The sequence below is a fragment of the Canis aureus genome, chromosome 2, assembly GCF_053574225.1.
Source record: "Canis aureus isolate CA01 chromosome 2, VMU_Caureus_v.1.0, whole genome shotgun sequence".
NCBI classification, from domain to species: Eukaryota; Metazoa; Chordata; class Mammalia; order Carnivora; family Canidae; genus Canis; species Canis aureus.
In genome coordinates, this window is record NC_135612.1 from 15,294,502 (window position 1) to 15,318,428 (window position 23,927).

Sequence of the window (23,927 nt, forward strand, 5' to 3'; positions counted from 1 at the left end):
AGACAGGTGTAAGAATGTCTTAAGTACTAGACCATCCCCATATGATATATGTTTCCTCATTGTTGAAATTCATATTTCTTATAACAAAGCTAAGATTGACTTAATGTGACATAACTTTATATAAATGGCTTCTTGAAAAGAATGATTATGAGGGAAATCGTCAAGAAAAACTTAATCAATTCTTATCAAAAGCATCGGTTTCTTAAATCAGGAAGGAAAAGATTCCTTGAAACAGATGATTAAAGAAACCAAATGCATCTTAAGTTACCTGATAGTTAATGTTTTGCTTGGAAATCTTGTGTGGGAGGGAATAAGGGGGGAAAAAGATCAAGTCATTTGGTTTCCTGTGTGTTTCTTTTAATTGGAGCATATTTTGCTAATAAAGATCTTGGAAAGAGTTGCCTACTATGTCCATGTAACCAAAACAATGCGATGAAAATGAGGGCTTTTTTTTTTTCTTATTGTCCAGATGTTTTAAAAATATCCAGGGGCTTAACATCACATAGAGAAAATATAAAGATAATTAAATATTTTACTTTTTACTTTGATGTTTACCACTATATTGTCAATTTAGCTAAATTGGCAGTGCTCTTAGTAATTTGAATATGATGCAATAGATTTTGTAGAGACATAGAAGTATTTTTAGAGAGAAATATTTATTATTATATATATATTTCCTTTTTTTTTTTTTTTTGGGTCATGACTTGATAGTTTTCTATTTTGGTCATTTCAGCAAATGATAGGACATTATTTGACTATAATGGTACCTTACGGTATTTCTTTTAGGTGATCATATCTTCTGGAGTGGGCTCAGATTTGATTTATGGGGCACTTCTAATGCTCCTTTGGAATAAAGTTGTTCTTTGGGCAATTCCTCAAATTTTCCAAAGGTGGCATCTGAGATTTATCTAAACCAGGAGGTTTCTTGGCCCTCATTTTTCTTTAGCCCCAGCAATGACAAAGAGCAATGGCTGCTTCAATTGGATGTAAGAAGAACACTTAGGGTTTGTCTCAGAAGAATCAAAGATTTCAGATCTTCTGAAAGATTGTTTGTACTCTTAGGGGGTCTTAAGAGGGGTCAAATGGCTTCTAAGAGTTCCTTAGCTAGATGGTTAAGGGATTGTATTAGGGAGGCGTATGTAGTTAAGGTAAAGAGGCTCCTAGGGTTTGTAAAGCTCATTACACTAGGACTTTAGCTGTTTCTTGGGCAGAGAGGTCGAAGGCTTCCACATTGGAAATTTGCAAGGTGGCCACCTGGGCTTCTCTTCATACTTTTTCATAGTATTATCTCTTGGATGTAGTCTCTTCCACAGATTCAGCTTTTGGTGGGAGGTTGCTTGTGAGCCAGAAAAGAACAGTGAAGAAAAGAAAGACTTGTAGTTCCCACTTAGAGCTGCCAACAAGGCAAGTTGCTTTGTAGTGCACACAATGGGAGCCTATGAAGACCAATTTGGGTGTGAAAGTGGATGTCACAGGGAAGTACTGCCAACCTCTACTCTCTATGAAAGAAAGCGACAGTGTGGAAACTAACCAGAAATGTAAAATGAACCACAGTGAACTCTTTAGGGGGAGACTATTTAGCAGCTGGCATTCCTGTGACCCTCTGCACTCTACTGAGGTCCTTAATCTGGGCATACTCTTAAGGAAACCAGTGTTGACTGCATACAAATAAGTATGTTTTATAGTGATGAGCCAAAAATGAGCTACTTCTCTAGGGAATGCAAAGTATATAGAGTTTTCAATATATATTTAGATAAAATAATTTATCACACGTTCACAGAGCTCGTAAAGTTTGACAATGCCAAATTTTGATATTGACCATTTTGAGTTCTAAACAAACACAAAAATGCCTTAATTCATTAAAACCACAAGGTATTTATTAGTCTAGAATCAATCTTACTACCTTAAAATGATCCCTTTTGCTCTTTACATAGGATTATGTTTTCAATTTTTTTTTAACTTTCTGGGGAAAGATTGTATTCTAAAAGTTATCATAACTGCTTGATAATTCATTTTCAATATTATATGGAATTGCTTGCCGGCAAAAGAAGTCTTGAGAAGCTTATCTTTTTTTCTTATTCATCTTGAAAATAGACAAATGGTTCGCATAACATCAAAGCATGCTACTTTGAGTGAATAAGCATAATGTATTTGGAAGTGAAATGATAAATATAAGATAATTAACTTTTTTTTATAAGTCTCAAACTATAGCTGCATAATGGCAGATAGTTATTTCCAGAAATAAATCTGCAGAGCTTGTACCTTGAACTAGTGTTATTTTTCTAGAGTTAAATATCTTTTTTTTTTTAAGATTTTATTTATTTATTTGAGACACCCAGAGAGAGAGAGAGAGAGAGAGAGCACAAGCAGGGAGAAGGGTCAGAGAGAGAGAAGCAGACTCCTCACTGAGCAGGGAGCTTGATGTGGGGCTCGATCCCAGGACCCTGAGATCATGACCTGAGCTGAAGGCAGACACTTAACTGACTGAGCCACCCAGGTGCCCCAAATATCTTTTTACATTAGCTAGTTTTATGAGTTCTCTGTAGAAAAGTAAAGTGACATTAAGAATCTAAACGTGGTCCTATAATGTCATTAACTATTTGATCTTTATTACTTCCTTCTTTAAAATTTGTTTTGAATAGTAGTTGATACATTAAAGTAAGACTTTTAATAAGACAAAAGAATATATTGTGAAAATTAAGTCTTTTTCCACTCTAGTTTTCTAGTTTTCCTTTCCAGAGACAACTATTTTGTATATATCCCCAAGTTAAAATAACATGAAATCTTGTCATACTATGCAGAGCTTCTTTTTTATTAACAGTTATATAGAAAGACTTCATTCTTTCAAATAGGTGAGTAACTCTCCAATGATATGTGTACTGTAATTAACCAGTTACTCATTGATGAGCATTTAGGGTGCTGTTTTTCTCTATATTTGCTACCACAAATTATGATACAGCAAATTTCCTTGAACTTTGTCTTAAATGTGCACATGCATATCTGGACAGTAAATTTCTAAAGTGAAATTGCCAAGTGAAAACGTATAGTAGTTAAGAAAATGAAAAGACAAGCCATAGACAGAAAAATATTTGCAAAACACATATCTGATAAAGGGCTTATATCCAAAATATGCAAAGAACACTTAAAATTCAACAAGAAAACAACAACAAAAACTCAATTAAAAATGAACAAAAGATCTAAACAGAGTCCTTACCAAAGAAGATATACAGATGGCAAATAAGCATATGAAAAGATGCTCAATGTCATGTGTCATCAGAGGAATGCAAAGCAAAACAAAGAGATATCACTACACACTTGTTATAATGGCTAAAATCTGAAACACTAACAACACTAAATTCTTACAAGGATGTGAAGCAACAGGAACTCTCACTCATTACTGATAGGAATGTAAAATAGTATAGCCTCTTTAGAAAATGATTTCATTGTATCCTACAAGCTAAACACTGTCGTATATGATCTAGTAATCACACTCCCAGGTATTTACACAAATGAGTTGAAAACTTATGTTCATATAAAAACCAACACATTAATGTTTATAGGAGCTTTATTCATAATTGCTGAAAAAACTTGGAAGCAACCAAGATGTCCTTCAGCGGTGAACAGTTAAATTATGGTGCATCCAGACAATGAAATATTATTCAGTGATAAAAATAAATCAGGTATCAAGCCACAAAAATACATGGAGGAATATTACATTCACACTGCTAGATGAAAGAGGCCAATCTAAAAAGACTATCTATATTGTATAATTCCAATTAAATGACATTCTGGAAAAAGCAAAAGTATACAGACAATAAAAATGACCAATAGTTGCCAAGGGAAGGGAAAAGGGGGAAAGAGGTGAATAGATGGAGCACAGGAGATTTCTAGAGCAGTGAAATCATTCCATATGTTACAGTAATGGTAGATACATAGCATTATGCACTAGGTGAAACCCATAGAATGAATAACACAAAGAATGAATCCTTAATTTCAAAATGAATTAAAGATCTAAATGTGAGACCTGAAACCATAAAAATTCTAGAAGAGAGGATAGGCAATAATTTCTCTGATGTCAGCTCTAGCAATATCTTTCTAGATCTGTCTTCCTGAGGCAAGGGAAATAAAAGCAAAAATAAACTATTGGGACTACATCAAAATTAAAACTTATGCACAGTGAAGGAAACAATCAACAAAACTAAAAGGCAACCTAAAGAATAGGAGAAGATATTTACAAATAGCATATCAAATAAAGAGTATCCAAAATATAAAGAACTTCTCAAACTCAACACCCCAAAACCAAATAATCCAATTAAAAAATGGACACAAGACATTAACAGACATTTCTCCACAGAAGACATCCGGATGGCCAACAAACACATGGAAAGATGCTCAACATCACTCATCATCAGAGAAATGCAAATCAAAGCTGTAATGAGATATCATCTCACACCTGTCAGAACAGCTAAAATCAACAACACAAGAAACAGCAAGCATTGGTGAGGATGTGGAGAAAAAGGAAGCCTTGTGCACCATTGTTGGGAATGCAAACCGGTGCAGCCACTGTGGAAGATAGTATGCAGGTTTCTCGAAAAGTTAAAAATAGAATTAACATATGATCCAGTAATCACACTATTGAGGATTTACCCAAAAAATACAAAAAACAAAAAAACATTAATTCAACCCTATGTTTATCTACAATAGCCAAATTATGGAAACAGCCCAAGTGTCCACTGATTAATGAATGGATAATGAAGGTGTGAGATATATGATGGAATATTATTCAGCCATAAAAAAGAATGAAGTCTTTCCACTTGCAATGACATGGTTGGAGCTAGAGTATAAGGTCAACTGAAGTAAGTCAGTGAGAGAAAGACCAATACCATATGATTTTATTGATGTGGAATTTAAACAAGCAAAAGAAAAAGAAAGAGACAAACCAAGAAACAGACTCTTAACTATTAGAGAACAAATTGATGGTTACCAGGGGGAGGTGGGGCAAGGGAGAATGGGTGAAAGAGGTGATGGGGATCAAGGAGGGCATTTGGGGCAGCCCGGGTGGCTCAGCAGTTTAGCACCTCCTTCAGCCCAGGGTGTGATCCTGGAGACTCAGGATCGAATCCCACATCAGGCTCCCTTCATGGGCCCTGCTTCTTCCTCTGCCTGTGTCTGTGTGTGTCTCTCTCTCTGTGTGTCTTAATGAATAAATAAATAAAATATTTTTTAAAAAAAGGGGCATTTGTTCTGATGAGTGCTGAATGATGTATGGAATTGTTGGGTTGCTATATTTATACACCTGAAACTAATATAACACTGTATATTAACTATACTGGAATTAAAATAGAAACTTAATAAAAAAAATAGAATGAATCCTAATGTAAACTATGAGCTTTTGTTAAATATAATCAATATTAGTTTCTCATATGTAAAAAACATGTCACCCTAGGGCATCTGGGTGGCTCTGTTGTTAAGTGTCTGACTCTTGATATCAGCTTAGTCTTGATCTCAGTCAGAGTCATGAGTTCAAGCCCCACAGTGGGCTTCATGCCGGACATAGAACCTACTTTAAATACACACACACACACACACACACAGCCCTTACCAATGTAAGATGTTAACAACAGGGGAACTGATTCAGCAGAGAGAGAGGGAGTATATGGAAACTCTCTCTCTCTCTCTCTCTCTCTCTCTCTATCTCTCGGTGTATCATAAATAAATAAAAATTAAAAAAAATTTAAAAACCTTTCTTTTTTTTAAAGATTTTATTTATTCATGAGACACAGAGAGAGAGAGGCAGAGACATGGGTAAAGGGAGAAGCAGGCTCCATGCAGGGAACCCCAATGTGGGACTCGATTCCGGATCTTAATAGGTGTCCCTATTTAAAAGTCTTTCATTAATCTGGATTTTATTTCAGTATTAAAATTAATTATTTAGAAGGATCCCTGGGATCCCTGGGTGGCTCAGCAGTTTGGTGCCTGCCTGCGGCCCAGGGCATGATCCTGGAGTTCCGGGATCGAGTCCCACATCAGGCTCCCTGCATGGAGCCTGCTTCTCCCTCTGCCTGTGTCTCTGCCTCTCTCTCTTTCTCTCTCTCTCTCTGTCTCTCATGAATGAATAAATAAAATCTTAAAAAAGAATTAATTATTTATAGTATCATTTTTTTTAAAAATTTAAAAAAATTTTTTTAAAAAGACATAGTGAAGTGCAAGCCATAGAGAAGCCATTTTAGGTTAATGGTATAACACTGATCTAAAGCCCTCTCTATGTTGTGGTGAATATTGAGAAATGAAGCAGGATCCCTAAACTACAGTCCATTGGCCCTTGGGGCTCATGAATGCTCGGTACAAGAAGGCCTAGGAATCCCCAGTAGCGTGTGAGGGTGTATGTATGTGTGCACACCTATCATGCAATCATCTTGAGCATTTGGGATGGAGTAGTCTAACACTTTAATCAAGTTCTCAGGAGTGTTAACAAATCCAAAATGATTAAGTAACACTGGAGTTGAGAAAAACTTTTCCTCACAATATATAAACTCTATTAAAATTTCCATACTTACCTGTCTAGAGAATATTTTTAAAATTGTACTACTGAGGAATCACTCATGATTATGCTCATAGAACCATATTTAGAAAAAACAAAAAACAAAAACCCACACATCTTCCAGATGATTATATCAGTAACAAGTTCTACTGATAAGAATCAGTAAGATTTTGAAATTTATTTGCTCAGGACACAAACAGAAGCCAATTCTTAAGACGTTAAATTTTTTAAAAATGCATCAGGGACACCTGGGTGGCTCAGCGGTTGAATGTCTGTCTTTGGCTCAGGGCATGATCCCGGAGTCCCAGGATCAAGTCCCACATCAGGCTCCCTGTGTGGAGCCTGCTTCTCCCTCTGCCTATGTCTCTGCCTCTCTCTCTCTGTGTTTCTCATGCATAAATAAATAAAATCTTTAAAAATAAGTAAATAAAAACTTAAAAATGCATCAGAGTTTATAATTCATCATCATATATCAAGTCTAAGCAAAAACAAAAGAAATGCTAACTTATTCATTTCAAATTAAACTATAATTAATAGAACCTTACTGGAAAAGTGGAAAGATCTCTTCTTTTTTAAATAAGATTTTATTTATTTATTCATGAGAGAGAGAGAGAGAGAGGCAGAGACATAGGCAGAGGGAGAAGCAGGCTCCAGGAGAGGAGCCCGCTGTGGGACTCGATCCCGGATCCTGGGATCACACCCTGAACTGAAGGCAGACGCTCATCGGCTGAGCCACCCAGGCGTCCCTGGAAAGACTTCTTTTTGGCATATTTTTTTATTAGGTTTTTGTAGCTGTGGTTTTTTTTTCCCCTGAAAAAGACTTCCTTAATTCTAAAAGACGAAAGGTGAGAAAATATTTCCATTTTAAGAGCTAAAGATTATTTCTTATCCCAGTGTTTGTGTTTTGCCAATGGATTATTGATATACTTATTATTAGTGTAATTTTTCCTGATGTGCTGATATTAACCCATGTAATTTTGTTCTTCATTTTAAGAAAAGAAATATTTATGTGTTAATGAATACCACCATCTCTTAAATGAACCATCCTTAAATTCAGAATTTAAATTTTTTTAAAGGTTTTATTTATTTATTCATGAGAGACACACAGAGAGAGAGGTAGAGACACAGGCAGAGGGAGAAGCCTACTCCATGCAGGGAGCCTGACGTGGGACTCGATCCCAGGTCTCCAGGATCAAGCCCTGGACTGAAGGCAGCACTAAACCGCTGAGCCACCCGGGCTGCCCCAGAAATTAAATTTTTAAATGAACAAGGAAATTAATTTACTTTGTACTTTTACCCTATGTTATCAACATGAAAATGAATTAATGACAGAGGGATCTACATTTTACAGTTTGTATATGCATGTATATCAAATATGTTTATAAATTTCATTTAGTTGTATGTATGGAAGGGGGCTCTATATAGGTTGATCCTATAGGTATGGTAATAGTGATGGTGACATCATCCTACATCTTGTTGACAATATTCTCTGCATCTTGATGTGTGTGTGTGTGTGTGTGTGTGTGTGTATATGTGTGTACTAGGGATAGAGCTTTTCTTCATAATTTTAACATGACTATTAATTCCATTTGGTATGATTTGTTTTTCTTAATGTATGTTTATGTGTTTTCTTTTCTCTTGCCTAGGAATTTCAGATCCATCCAATCAAGAAGTTATTATAGAGAAACCTAGAAAAAATGAAACCAGAGTCCTTTCAGAGCAATTGCTACCAGTAAAAGAGGTGAATGAAGAAAAAAAAAAACTAGTGTGTTTTTTTTTTTTTTTAACTCGTATATAATAGCATCATATGTCTGTGAATCCATTATGAGTCAAAATGTCTTGGGGTTTGTCCTTTGCCACTAAAAAAAAAAAAAAAAAAAAAAAAAAAAATCCTGGTTGAGAATTAGCTTATAAGTCTTGACGAAAATTGAAGTTAGTTGTTCTCTAGCACTGTCTGTTCCATGGAAGAAGTAGGGAGCTGGAAGTGAAGAAACCTTCATCTTATCCCAGTTCATGGTCTACACTTTGAGAATTTGGGCTATGAAAACTGTCGAAAGTGAGAAGCTGGAAATTAGAAAGGAAAGAGGAAGGAATAGTTTGAACTGGTCTCACTTTAGTGTGCCCAGTCTGGGCCTGTTTGTTCTAGATCCATTGCTACTCCTCCCTTGCTCTGTTTTGTATTCTAGAGAACTATGCCTTCCAGGCTTCCTTGTTTTCTGGATTCTGGCAAGGTTTGGCCAGTAGAAGGTATTAATGGAGGACTGGAGGGTGGATAGAGAGAAACCAGAGTATTTCTTCCCCTCTCTCTTTAGGAACCATCTCTAGTAGTTGCTGTGACTCTTTCATCTACTGTACAGACCTTGCTCTCAGCGCATGGTCCCTTCCTTTCCTGGTTCCAGTTTCACCTGTTGGGTCTGCCTTCCCTTTAACTTAGACTGATGGCCCCAGGAACTACACTCCCATATACAGTCCCTTTTCTTTGTTCCTCCAGCCCTTAGAAGTAGCTCCCTGCTGTGTTAATACCTGTCTTGCTTCTATCTCACATTTGGCTCCTCAAAACTCCATCACTTTAGTAACAAACACCCTACATTAAAATTCCTCTTTTTGAAATGCCTAGTGTGGTTTCTGTTTTCTGAATGGATCTTGACTGAGATAACAGGTAAATATTTAAAAAGGGGGTGGGGGGGAGGGAATCCCAGAGCTTCAATTTAGAAAGAAGGGGAAATTATAAGGAAAGTGGAAAGTTATATATTATGCTTTAACTGAAAATCAAAGTAGGTATTAAGAAATTAGCTTTCGGTAATGGGAGAAGGGTAATCAACAGGTATTCACAGAACAGAAAGCCGCACTATTTCCTCTTTCTTTTTCGATCAACTAGTAAGTGTTCTCTATTCTAACCGGAATATGTGTGAAGCCAAACATCAGATGGGGAAAATAGAAGTAAGCAAATAGTATTGCATGAAAACAGCCTTCTAGCTGTTTACTTCTAGGAGTTAACTGTTAACTTCTAGGAGTTGATTTGAGTAGTAGTTTTCAGTTTTGTTTTGTTTGTTTGTTTTATTTTTTTTAATTTTTATTTATTTATGATAGTCACACACAGAGAGAGAGAGGGGGGGGCAGAGACACAGGCAGAGGGAGAAGCAGGCTCCATGCACCAAGAGCCCGACGTGGGATTCAATCCCGGGTCTCCAGGATCGTGCCCTGGGCCAAAGGCAGGCGCTAAACCGCTGCACCACCAGGGATCCCAGTTTTATTTTGTTTTTTAAGAGAAGCTGCTAATGTGCTGTGTTTTTTGTATTTTTTTTTTAAGATTTCTATTTATTTACTTGAGAGAGGGAAAGAGCAAGAGAGCACAAGCATTGGAGAGGGAGAAGCAGGCTGACCATCCAGCAAGGAGCCCGATGTGGGGCTTGATCCCAGGACCCTGGGATCATGACCTGGGCAATGGCAGCTGCTGAACCAACTGAGCCACCCAAATACCCCTGGTTTTTTGTATTTTGAAAAGAGAATTCAGATAGGTCAAGATACTGTAATCACATATAAATTACCATGGGTAAAGATAATCATCATCATTGCACAAAATATGGAATTGTCACTGCAGTCATGGCAATTTGTGGCAATTTTCACCAAAACACATTTCTTTGATTGAATGAATGAAAGGATGAATGATTTTATTAATGAATAATTTTATGAATGAATGGATGAATGAATGATTTGTTCTCCCCACCAGATATGCTCTGGTGGGGAGAACAAGAAGCAGAGTTTTATTGTTGTTTTTAATTTTGGAGGTAAGTTCCTTTTTATATTTCTTTTTTTTTTCCCTTTTTATATTTCTATCATAAGTGGGTCCCAAGGAAATACTATTAGAGCAGGGAACTATACCCATGACCCTTCTGAAGTTTCACTTATAGTAAAGGAGACTCTACGAGCTGAGTAGATTCAATTATCGACTAATTTTATGTAAAAATAAGATGAGAAATGTGTTTTCAGGCCCTATGATGTTAAAGGTCCAAACATACTTTAGAAATAAAAGTTGAATTACAACATAATTATATATGTAATGAAAATGAGAGCCACTTTTTTGATTATAGATTTTGATTATAGATTTGATTATTGATTATCGTTGTGGAATCATATAGAATTTTAGCCCTGGAAGATGTATTATCTTTATTACTTTGTTTAGTATATACAGAAAGCACTAAATAAATGCTGAATGGGATGTATAAGTAAGAAAATTAAGCTAATGGTCATAATATCAGTAATTTTAGACCAAGGAAATCATAGAAATAATCCAAATCAGCTCTTTTATTTTTCTAATCAAAAAACTGGGATCCAGAAAAATACATAATTCAGCCAGGCATATTGAGCCTAGAGTCTTCTGAAGCTGGAGTAGGTGAATTATTACAGTAAATAAGATTACACTGAAGCAGGGAAAATTTAATGCTAAGCTTGGGTTCACCTACTGCCTGCAATTTTTTAGTACTTAAGAGAATATTAGAGGACTTAGGGATAGTATACATTCATAATTATATTGAGCCCAGACCCCAAGAAAAAAGACAAAAAACACCACCAGCCTCCATTCACTGCAACCTCTCCCATTCCCCCAACACAGAGCAATGCAGATAATTTAAATTCCTTTTTTGGAATGAGAGTTGTGTTGCTTACCACTTTATGGGTGAAGAAACTGAATAAAATTCTAAAGAAGTAAAATTCTAGAAAGGTACTGTGATATAATTTCCCTGAGAAATTTCTTGTTGCTATTTTTTGGCTTGTCTGGATTTCTGAGAGTGAAAAAGAAATAAAAGGTTGAATATTAAACTCTGTCTTGCGTTGCAATACTTGTTAACAATAAACTATAAGAAAGACTATAAAAATCTAATTTAGGCTTTATTAAATATATTGAATTTAAAGGTTGCTTTATGTGATAAATAGTAACTGTAACTTTTAACTCTCATAAAGATAGTTTTATTGAACTATATTTAAGAGATTAAATTTTTGAAAAAAGTTTTTGATTAAATCCACTGATGAATTAAAATGAAATGCCAGTATATTACTCTGTGTAAAGAATACACATGTTTTTGTATATTGCTTTATTCACTGGGTAATATTTTTCAGGTTGTAAGAATGGCTTTTGCCATTTATCAAAGAATACCTATATTCAGATGCTGAAACAAAGTAATAATTTTATATCTATAACAATAGGAATACTTGTTGCTGGGTTAAAATTAATATAACTTCATATAAATTTATATTTCAGGCTACTTTACTAGATTTTGCTTGGCGAAGTGTATTTAAAGAAGTGTCTCTTCCCATGGCACATTGTATAACAACAGCAATTGAAGATTTTTCCACAAAAATTCTCCAACAGGAACAGAATGAAAGGTCTTTGGCTGTAACCTATGCTATGAACCTTGTGAATGTCCAGCAAGTTTGGCAAGACGCTCATGTTCCTGAGGAAGATCAACCAAAGAAAATTGCAAAGGCAAGTATCAAATGAAATCCTTTCAAACTGCAGACTGCATAATGAGATTTTTTTTTTTTCAGTATAAAACATTGCGGGGCACCTGAGTGGCTCAGTTGGTTGAGCATCTGACCCTTGGTTTGGGCTCAGGGCATGATCTCACAGGTGGTGGGATTGACTTCTGCTACATCAGGCTCTGTGCTCAGCAGGGACTCTGCTTGAAAATTCTCTCCCTCTCCCTCTGCCCCCCATTTGCATTCACACACATTCTCTCTCTGTCTCAAATAAATAAAATAAATCTTTTTTAAAAATCAGTATAAGACATTGCAAAGGTAACCTATAGAAAAATGGTAGTCTCTTGGCAAATACTTGGTATTTAACCCAATACCAGGTTTATTCTCGGGTGTCCCTGGGATACTGCCAACAAAAAAGGCTGAAACCTGTTGCCAACTTGTTGCTCCATGAGTTTGGGGCCCCTAATGCAGAAACTTCTGTGACTTAATGGGGAGCTGAGGAAACTGCTTATTTGGGCTGTACCTTTGAATGATTTTGGGAAAATTTTAGTAGGAGTTTGAAGGAGTTACTGTCTTTTATGTGTCTGGCAACTTTTAAATCTTTGTTTACACACTAACGCACATTCCATTTCATTAGCTTCCGTCTTGCATCTTTATGTGTGCCTTGAGAGTCACAGAGCATATTGAGGAAATAGGAAGTAATTATGCAAATAAATAAATACAGTTATTCAGTGTTAAGCCCACAATGAGTTCAGTAACCTGTGATTAGAATTTTTTAAAAAGAGCATTCATCAAGATGGCCTCCTTATTTGGCTACTGCCACCTGAGGTTCCAGAACATTCCCCTGGGACCACTGTTGGCAAATTGGGAATGCAGGCAAGTTTTGCCTCCCCATCCACCATACTTCCTTTGCCATTAAGAAAGAGTAGATTCATGATAACTACTGGAAAGCCAGGCACATCACTTCTGAAAGTTCTGACTCCTTACCAATAAGAAGATGCCATGTGATACTGTTTCTGATGTTTCTAAATTATTTAAATTAAATCGACATACCTTATGTATGTGTGGTGATTAATAAAAAGATACTTTATGAAAATACAGCAAAAATATTAGAATAAATTAGTAAAAAATAATGCAATCATATTAATATCAAGGATACACGTTTTCTAAGTTGTATTAACTACAAATAAAGTATTGTCATGTAAAGCTATTTCATGAGTTTTTCATAATGTCTGTCTGGTAAACATAAGGTTTGAAGGTTTATATAGAGAGAAGCATCCTTTTCGCATTTCCTCATTTGACATAAAATGTTTAGCTTTCTATAACATAGAAATTGATTATTATAAAGTCGTGTCATTATATTTATGTTTGATGCCACATTCATTATTTAGGAATTTGGCTCCCCTGTACATAAATTACACGGTGCTGTCAGAGTACAAATAACTCAGTGCTACATTTATTTCTCCCTAGTTTTGTTCTGACATCATGGAAAAACTTGACACAATGCTTCCACTGGCTCTGGCATGCAGAGATGATTCTTTCCAGGAAATTAGAGCAAACTTTGAGGAGGCCTGTTGTAAAGTGGCAACAGCTGTCCTGGCGAGACTGCAAGAGAGAGTCAAGGAGTTTCCTTCCAAAGCACCCCTGACAAACTTACACACATTGCTCTCCACAGCGGTGTATGTCTTCCAGCATTTTACGCAGTATGATAATTTGATGAAAGAAAATACTAAGAAGTGAGTGTCATTTAAATTAAACTGATGGCCATGCTTACAGTAACATGTAATCTTTGGATATCACAGGAGTGAAATTTTGATGATAATATTCGAGGAGAAAATAATAATGAACATGGTGAATTATTGTCATTTGTCTTGACTTGAAAATGTCAAAAAGGTGGAGCAAGGGGTCTGTTAAACCAGATACATAGATTAGTAAGAAAGACCGGGTATTCTTTCTAAAGGCCTATACTTCAGAGACCCATACATTTTCCATATTCTGATCTGGAGCAACTATTTTCTGCGTGCTGTTACTATCTGACCAAACAAACCCTCTCCATTTTGTAAGGCACACTGCACTGACTACCCAAGAAAGGAAAACTAGACTTGTTTTTGTTAATTGTATACACAGTTGTAAAATACACACTTCTCTCTTTTGTTTCTAAGCAAACAGGATGTTAGGACTCACATAGAGAATAAATGCATTTTCCATCTAAACAAGATGTTAAAGTGCACTTGGCTGGCTCAGTGGTTGAGCATCTGCCTTTGGCTCAGGGTATGGTTCCAGGGTCCTGGGATCGAGTTCTGCATCGGGCTCTCTGCATGGAGCCTGCTTCTACCTCTGCCTATGTCTCTGCCTCTTTCTGTATGTCTCTCATGAATAAATAAATAAAATCTTAAAAAAAGAAATAAAACAAGATGCTGGGACTTATATAGAGAATAAATGCATTTTCTTTCTATTCTTTTGACCAATGTAAATGTATTTCAAAACATCCATTTAGTAATAGGCTGTCCTTAATATTTGAGCAGAGAGCATCTGGCAATCTTAATTCTCATGTATTAGTAGTCTAAAAAGACTGTATATTTTCTAGAAACAGAATAAAAATGACCACATGGTCTTTCTGGCTTCCCTCATGCCCTAGGAGATAGCACAGCCCCTTGCAAAAGGAACACATGGAGTTGGCTGTCCAGCAAGAGTCCAACAACCTCTTTGGTATTCCTTACTCAGCATTTGTAGTTCTTCAGTTATGAGAGAAAGCATAAGAAAGTGTAATGTAAATAACTAAAGATAAAAGTAAAATAAATTTGGCTTGATGCAAACTATAGCTATGATATTTCTTTAATTCCCGTAAGTAGTCAGATAGGGTGAATCATACTTGAATTTATAAACGAGATGTGCCAGAAATCACTGTATTTCTGTAGAATATTTTAAAACAGTTTATGAGATAATTGACATCTACAAAATTACAATTTTTAAAACAAAAGGAGTGTGTTTATGGGACGTGTGATAGCTTTATAAAAGTTGGTTCTGACAAATGCATGTTGTTCTCTATAATAACGATACCCTAATGCCTAAATAATGCACTGATCTCTAATAATAGGCTTACAAAGAATACTTTTATTTTTGAATGATGTATTGACAATGCAGTTTGTCTCAAGTTGAAGTGCATATTTGTGGAACAGCAGATGTACTTTTTCAAAGGACTTGCAAAACAAAGACCGGCTTTTTTTTTTTTTTTTTTCTTTTCGGTAAGTGAATGTGGATGCAGACTTTAGCATTAGGAGGAAATGAATGATTGATATCTAATAATCAAAACCATTTGTAGTACTGGAGATTGTTACCGCCTACTGCACAGGCCTTAAATCTCTGTCTCTTTGATCATTCCCTCTAAACAGACCCGTATTCCTGGTGCCTGTCCAACGATATCAGGAATTCATCAACACTCTACAGTTTCAGGTTACGGACTACTGCGTCAGAGTTTGTGCTACAAGCATTTTACAGGATGCTGAGAGCCACCACTGGGATGGCTACAAAGCTTTTTATGAGGTGTGAAGTTAAGTTTACTATCCCTCCTTTTTACACAAATATGTTTTACTGCCTACCTGCTTTCTGGCTAATTAGAAACATGAGCTTGGCATTACTAACACGCGAAGGCTGTTAGGATAATATTTTTTAAATATTGAATTTGTACTCAGGAAAAACACTTTTTAAAAACCTGAAATAACTACACGTCAGAACTCTCCTTCTGCTTACAAGTAAAAATAACTTAATTTGAGCTGCAGCATGTGCTATATAAGTTGGAATATAACAGGATACGATGAAAAGTCAAAGAGATAATGCCAAAATACTACAACTTTATATTTTTTTCCAAAGGGACCAGTTATAGGTAGTCTTGCACTTTTTTCTTATATATTTCTGTTTTTGATAAATGCCTTTTATTAAGCCACTTTATTCTTTGTATGTATTTTTTTCCCTTCTCGTAGTATGTTCTTCTGAGGGTGTTTTAAGACCCATCTGATCATTTATAGCTTACCTATTTTCATTTAGCCCATGTTTTGAAATCCCAGATTTCTACTGAATTAAAGCCTGATGATTCCCAATGCAACCAAATCCAGGATCAATTAAAATTATTCATCATCAGGCTTCATTAGTTTCCCTTCCCCTAAATCCCATTGATTATACATAAGCCACAATATTTGAAATTCCTTGAAGTTGATTTCAGGGCAGGGTTAAACATTTATAATATCTTAATAAAAGATAATCAGAGTTTTTAAAAAATTCATCAGTCAAGCCCGACTTCATTAGCTCTCCCAATTATTCCTCTGGATGGAAGCTTATGATTTTTTATTTTTTTTATTTTTCCCCACTGTCTGAATTGCTATGGAGTACTAGGAAAAACAGAGTGGAGTGCTTATTCAGTGGAGTCACTCTTGTCAACTCCCTGACACCGAAGGTTCCTGTGGCTCTATTTATGCCTGAGTTATTATCATAATAAATGTTGCCATAACGGAGAGAAGTAGCTAAGAAGCTCTTTTAAAGGACTTTTCACTTTCTCTAAGGCCATTTCATCTCTCCTTTAGAGGCCCTTCCCAGATAGTTTTTCTTTCTGCAAGAGCATTCATATAGGGTTTTCCAAACCTGACATACTTCAAACAGCAGTGAGCAGAATGAGAACGAGAAAGTGGTATGGTGCAGCTGGTAGCCTGAGATAAGAATGCAAGTATTGGTCTTCCCCTCTCTTGGCAGCATCACAGCTTCCTTATTTGCCTTGAGGTAAACAGAGAGATTGAAAATGAATCCATCTCCTGTTTCAAACTATTTCAGTATGTCAGCGTACTAATGAGCAATTTTATAGGATGTTTTCATTGAGGAACAGGTATCATTTCACTCTATGTCCAACATAGGGGTATTATATTTTCTCTTATGCAAATTGGGAGCCAGAAGAGTTGTACAGTATAAATAAGTAGATGCATTGAGAATCTGTTATTGAAGTTTCCAAGTATTAAAAAAAAAAAATACAACAACAACAAATTACCATGTAACATGCAGCTCTTAGATCTTATGACAAGGCTTTAGCTTCAAAGACAGAAATAACGAGATAGTTACCCTATGATTACATGGTACTGTAGCTTCCATATACTTACATGGTCAGTAGTTACAATTTAATTGCAGAGTGAGTGGTTGTTATTTATGCTCAGAAAAATAAAGTGATACTGCTATTCTGTTTACCAAAAATAAGAAACTTCTAAAAATAGCACAGATTTGAAACTGTTTTGACAACTGGAGTGCTTGACAATGGTTTTATCCCGTTTACTACACCCTTTTCTTCTCCTCTCTCTATTTATTTCAACTGATTTGTGAGACAGGACTAGTATGTTTTTGGCAGGGCCGTTTTGAGTGGAAAGGAGATGAAATCTGCCTGCCCAGAGGCGAAGGGTGGGATAGAGATCTCAGGGGAACCTATCGCCATGTGCAGAGTGTAGTAAGGAAATAGTGAAAGAATTTACAAGATAGGAAGGAATATTTGCCCGTGTTTTGTGATATCATTTGAGCCCTAGATACATTATTTCCATTTTCTAAGCTGTCAGTTTGAGAGAGCCAAAGAGTTCAGTATCTCTCTGATGAGGTGCTGGTCAGATGGCACAGTGGGTGTTCAGATTACATGTTTAAAATTAAGCTTTTAGTATAGTTGACATCTGCTCAATTTTAGCAACTTGTGTTTTCCAATAGTCAAAGAATAAAGAATTGTCTGTTCAAAGATAATATTGAATGGCTTATATAATAAAGCCCAGCTGCTTGTTTCCTGATACATAATCTAAATAAAAGCTCACATCTGTTTACATTATAGTGGGTCTACAAAAATAACAGATGTTTACTAGCAGAATACTTTTGAAATGACAACAAATAGGGAAACAGGTCAGAAAAATAAATGAATCACATTTAGTTTAATGAAAACCCTAACATACATTACAGTTCTACACACTTTGAAGAGAATTGTGAGAACGATGACCAATTTGGAGTGTTTCTAAGTAAACACAAAGTTTATATTTTAAAAAGTCTTGAAATAACTATTTTTCACTTCCAGGGAAAGAAATCTGCATGCCAAGTTACTTTTATTTTCTCATTTATTGGTAACTATTAAGGAAATTGGTTTTCATTTTGAAAAATGAGAAATAATGTTGGCCGTGTCATTAAAAGCGCCCATCCATTGCCATGGAGAGAGTTAGTGTAAATCATTTGTACTCATCATTACATCAGCTGGGGCAATTTTGCTTTAATTAACATACAACACACACAATAAATAAATAAATAAATAAATAAATAAATAAATAAATAAATAAATAAATAAAATTAACATATAACACAACAAGTATGACAAAATCAAGCTTTCAAACTCCTTTCTTACTTTAGGAAATTTTAAAAAGCATTCCTTATACAGCACACAGCAAAGAAAGTATAAGAAACTCTAATTTTGCTACTTCTACATATATTGCTACAAATAAACATATTATCACGATTACTACAAATAATTTAGATAATCAGAGACATTATCAGAAGAATAGAATGTAAGGAAAATACTGATAGACATATCTGCATGAGAAACTATCAACCTTTGGTATAAAGGAACAGCAGATTTTTTTGGGGGGGTGATATTTGAGAAATATAAGTAGCAGGCAAAGCAGGAATTTTAAGTCTAGGAGGCTTGCTTAGAGATAAAATGTGAAGTTTTACTCATTTAATTTTTGATATAGTAACAATCAGGGTAATGTTTGAAAAACACATTCTACTCTTCCTATTTAAAGTAGGTTTTTGTTTTGTTTTTTTTAATCTGGTTAGAGGAAAATGAGGTCAAGCTACTAGCATACCTCCCTGAGAGCCTGTAACTCATGAATGCTTGTAAATCACTTGAGGCTACCTTCTCATTTCTGCCTGTCCCACTGGCCTAGGCCAATGCTGGGTCTTCCTCTCTCGTCAGGGAAAATTTGGCACCCACAGAAGAGGTCTATAAGGGGTGGAAAGGAAGGAGGATCTGACTCCTTGGAAGTATGAAGTACCGTACACATGCTAAGAAATGATAACATCTGCCTAAGCTTTACAGACTCTTGTAAAATCTGACCACTGTAGTATCTGTTTCTAGCATGGTTATTAAAACTCCGTGAATGAAATAGCCTAATGTAATAGTCTTTAATAGTTCCCCATCCCCTTGGTTTCATGCATGTTGATAAGTATGTGGTATGTAAATTAATGTTTACTCCTGTCATTTCATTATAATGTGAAATCTCAGACATTTATAAGAATGACCTCAAGGATGGTAACAGTCTCAGAAAAATATACCTACTTAAACAATTTACATTATTAAAATTTAATTTTAGAGGAACCAGCCCACTATCTTAAACTAGCATGACTCGTTTGGCAACTGTAAAGCTGATTGCGTAAAATAAATTTTAAACTCCAGGCTAGGAGTAGGTAAATCAAGATATGCTAGGTTAAAAGCTTGTGGTCTGGGTTTGCACTAGAATATCTGGTCTAGTAATTGAAATAAAACATATGTTCCTTTGTCAATAAGGATGTTTTACATCTTGTCAAAAATCTTTCTTGGTCATCTAGTGTGTCAGACTTTCCAGCTATTTCCTTTCAGCCTGAACTAATTATGTTCATAGGAAGCAAACTGACATTTTGGAAGATGTGATTCTATTGTTTAATGTGTGGTGGTTTTGCCAGGGGGAAAGATGCTCCTTCTCCCTCCAGATGTGGCATTATTTCTTCTGTGCTCTTCATCACGATCTCTGGACCATTCTGCCCCCTAACTTAGCCCAGGAGATTTTCACAGAAGTGCTGGAGAAATCTTTGGGTCTGCTGGCCTCCAGATATGCTCGAGCCCATCCCAGTTATAAGAGAACTCCACAGATCAGGTAATTGAAGTTGTGAAACCCATTGCTTTTCAAGAAAACTTTTTCATCAACTGGTATAAAGCAGAATGTAATTCTGAATCTCAAGACATAACATAACTCTGTGTATTTAACATGTTTCTAACATCTGAAAGGAAATCGTATTCAACTCTCCTGAGATACTTAAGTGGCAATGTGGAACTTGAATCAAGATAACTTTGCTCTTTTTTCTTCTTAAAATTGTATATAGAACCCACTTGTTTCTCAAAAAATGATTCAAGATGTATCACAATCTAAGTCATTTATATACAAAGGTTATTAAATAAGATAAAAGAGGGAGATTGAGAATGAATTGGATGAAATGGAGAAAAAAGCAGCAGTGCTGTGATGGGGCAGTTATTCTGACTTTGAAATTCTAGGCAACCAGGGGATTTTAGTTTTTCTTTTTATTATTAAGCCTTTAAACAGTGTAGTTAATCTTCATAAGAAAACTCCTTTGACTAATAATTTTTCTCCTTGATATATTCTAATTCTTTTTCTCCTTTATTTTTTCTTTTCTTTCCATTATATATTACTAAAAATCAGTTCAATAAAATATGAAATCACACTAAAATATATATATATGAAATCACAGAAAATGAGGAGCAGCAGTCACTGGGTATTAAGGACTAAACTATAGCCCAGGTCTATGAGGCATGTAGGCGATGACCGTTACAAAAATGTGCTTATGAGACAATGATGGTCCATACAAAGAAAGGTTTTTTGTTTTATAAATATTCTCACTGATGTGATTAAGATCTGTCTTTTAGGTATGAAAAGTTTTTTTCAGATATATAATAGGAGGAACCTAAAGACACCAGAGGCTTTTTTCTTTTTTTTTCTGGCAGTAGGAATCATTTCCTGATCATGTTCTTATAAAGCATGCTGCATTTGAAGGGTATTTAGGTCCTGCTACAGTGTTTCATAAATATGGTCTTTTGCAAAGACTGTTTTGAATTACTGACCAAGCATTTTTTTTCAATCATTGAACTCAGAAGAATAGATGGAAAGTTTTTTTCTGAGAGCAAAGGGTACCTTCATTCTTTTCCTATGTAGCTTAAATCATTTTTGACTATGAGGTGGCAAGTCATTATGAGATGTTTGTGAAATCAGATTTGCTGGGTAGTATATTTAATTAACTGTACTATGGAGACTTTTGGTTTTGTTTTCTGGGTGGTTACATAAAAATGCCATGAAAAGCTAGAGTTATTCTAGCTTTTTAAAAAGTAAAATAAAAATAAAATAAATAAAATGTAAAAATAAAAAGTAAAGTAAATAATTTTATTTGAATGGTTAATACTAAACCACTGTTACTGTGAAAGTCAGACTGTGTATGTGTGTGTGTGTGTGTACATATATCTTGGATTTGTAATTGTTGAACTATTAGAGCAAATGGATGCAAATACTGCAGTTAAACCTTCTTAAAGGTAATTATTGGTGTTTTTGGTATTCTAGTGGCCTCCAACTGCCCGATGACCAAAACCATATATATTATGTAATATATGTAATATGTGTTACTTGTCACTAGTATATGTCTAAACTTATTTTATATAGATATAATAAATTTGAAGCCAAAGTGTCATTTTAAAAGATCTTCAAACTTTGTTTTCTTATCACTTCATGATTTCCATCATCTATCTCTTCAACACTGAATTTAAAAGAAAAAAAAAGAGGAAATTTACTGAGGTTTGTACAATTCAGTCATATACCAAAATAATCTTTAAACAGATCTTTGGGTCTCTGATAAAACACAGGAGAGATAGAAATTAAATGAGTTTATTAATAAGAAGATCACAAAATACAACAAAGTTTCCACAAATTTATTCAATGCTGAAAATTTTGGAAACTATAAGCTTCTCCATTTGTACTTTTGGTCTCATTTTTTTTCTTCCTCTCCCGTTTGCTGGGGAAACATGTTACCCAAACTTGTAACTTTCTTTTGACAGCCTGTGCTTGGATAAGGAGAATTGTTTTCCTATCAAAATTTTACCTATCATATACATGTGGGTAATGGCAAATTTTCTTTTAATCTGGCTCCTCTTTTGCTGGACATAATTTCAAGGAAATTCTCTTGAGCTTCCTGAACAGTATCCTGATAATGTGATATAAACCTTTAAAAAAAAGTAAGTAAGAAAAGCACTCCTAAAATACTTTAGTATTATAGAGAGACCTCATTATTCCTAAAGATAATGGTATATGAGCAACCTAACACCTGGAAACTCAAACACTAAGCTTTGATGCTTTCTATCTGCCTTTGATCTCTAAAGCTCTGGTATCTAACCAAATACTTTTCTATTCTTACATAGGTTTAATATAAGAGATATGAATGATAGTATACATACCAAGCAGAAAAACAGTTTTGCTTAACATACTTTTCTTTTTCTTTCCAATAGACTTGATGTCACGACAATTTTAATATGCACTGAGACTATGTTATGGTCAGTTTGCACATCTGTACAGAAGCTTTTGAATCCTCATGAGTATATAGATGATAAAATTTTTAAAATTCATACCCATTGTAATAATCTGTTCACAACATTAGTCATTTTGACTTCACCTTTATCTGAATTATATCAGTAAGTATCAAACATATTTTCTTTTTAGCTATTATGATATGTAAATAATGTGACTTAAAGTTATTTTCATACTACTTAATGAATTGTGTGAAGTAGCAAGTAGAAATATTTTGAAGTGCATTTTTTATATTGTGAATTGGGCCGTTTTACAAAATGAACTAATACTGTGTTAAATCTCTATTGGTCAATCTTATTCAGATGCTAAGACCCCAGAAGGATCAGGATTATCTTGAACTTCACTATTTGAGTTGTTTAAATGTTATATTAATGGGTTGGTTATTTTAATCATAGTTTGATACTTTATGAAGAAGAAAATCATATCTAATGGCTTTTTGCTCTTTTAAAAATATTTCTTTAGTTTTAAAGTTATATGAAGTAATTTGTTGTAATAGAAAAAATTTAAAAGTTGATACTAAAATATCCCCAAATCTAGAAGAAACCTAATGTTTCCACACCGTCAGTTAATCTGCCATGCATTTCCATTTTTAGTATTAGGCTGAGCTAGTAATGACAACTGGCAGGAGGAATAAGTAATTGCACTTTTGTTTTCTATTTACTTATTTATTTTTTAAGGAAACTCTATGCCCAACATGAGGTTTGAACTCATGACCTCATGATCAAGAGTCATGTGCTCTACTGACTGAGTCAGCCCAGTGCTCCAGTGATTGCATTTTTTGTAAAAAGGAGATTGAATTTTATTGACTACAATGTAAGAGAGCAGCAGGCATAAGAGGAAAGGACAGACTGTCTGCCAGGAGGCAGTGGGGGGAAGATGAGGGCTATAGTTATGAAGAGGAGTGAGGAGATAATGGAATATATGAAATTTTCCTTTTTTAGCACCTGTGCTGGATTGTAAGTAGCCCATTGGTCAGCTAGGGCCTATAGACATTTTTTTTTTTGGGGGGGGGGAGTGTCATTTATTGAGCGTGTTTGCATTCAGCCCAGGGTCACTGTGGGCTCTTTTACCTTACCACAGTTTCCTTCGCTCAAGCCTGTTGCCTAACATTGTCCTCCACATTCCCCAATGACAGATCTTTGGTATTGGAGTGGAAGTCTCATCCTGAGTAGCTGCTTCATGCTGGATGAGGGCACACTGTTCCTACCTAAAGTTGTTGGTCTGTCAAAGGTTCTTTGTAGGTATAGACCACAGCATGGTATTATATTCACTTGGCAACAGGTGATTTGAGTGAAAATCCCTGGTAGCTAGGTCCATGGGATTTAGGGGGAGGGGATCCTCATCAAACCATCATCTGTACAGAATGGTTGGACTCACTCCAACACATGGGGACATTTTTTGCCTGTAGATCAAGATGGCATCTTGATCCAGAGAAACAAAGGGAAAAAGGAGAGCCCAAAACAAACAAGGTGGCTGAGTCATCCAGTGTCAGGAGAGGGTCCCCACTGAGTTAT

At 35.3% G+C, this 23,927-nt stretch overlaps 1 protein-coding gene across 3 annotated transcripts in view; it reads left to right on the plus strand.

Moving 5' to 3' along the window:
• KIAA0825 (KIAA0825 ortholog) overlaps positions 1 to 23,927 on the plus strand; it is a 380,540-nt gene that overhangs the window by 104,578 nt on the left and 252,035 nt on the right. For all 3 annotated transcript variants that reach the window (XM_077864518.1, XM_077864511.1, XM_077864514.1), the window contains exons 7-12: positions 8,188 to 8,282; positions 11,799 to 12,023; positions 13,487 to 13,752; positions 15,409 to 15,559; positions 19,736 to 19,926; positions 22,335 to 22,517. In XM_077864518.1, coding sequence (XP_077720644.1) covers positions 8,188 to 8,282; positions 11,799 to 12,023; positions 13,487 to 13,752; positions 15,409 to 15,559; positions 19,736 to 19,926; positions 22,335 to 22,517 — 1,111 coding nt within the window. The remainder of the gene's footprint in view (positions 1 to 8,187; positions 8,283 to 11,798; positions 12,024 to 13,486; positions 13,753 to 15,408; positions 15,560 to 19,735; positions 19,927 to 22,334; positions 22,518 to 23,927) is intronic.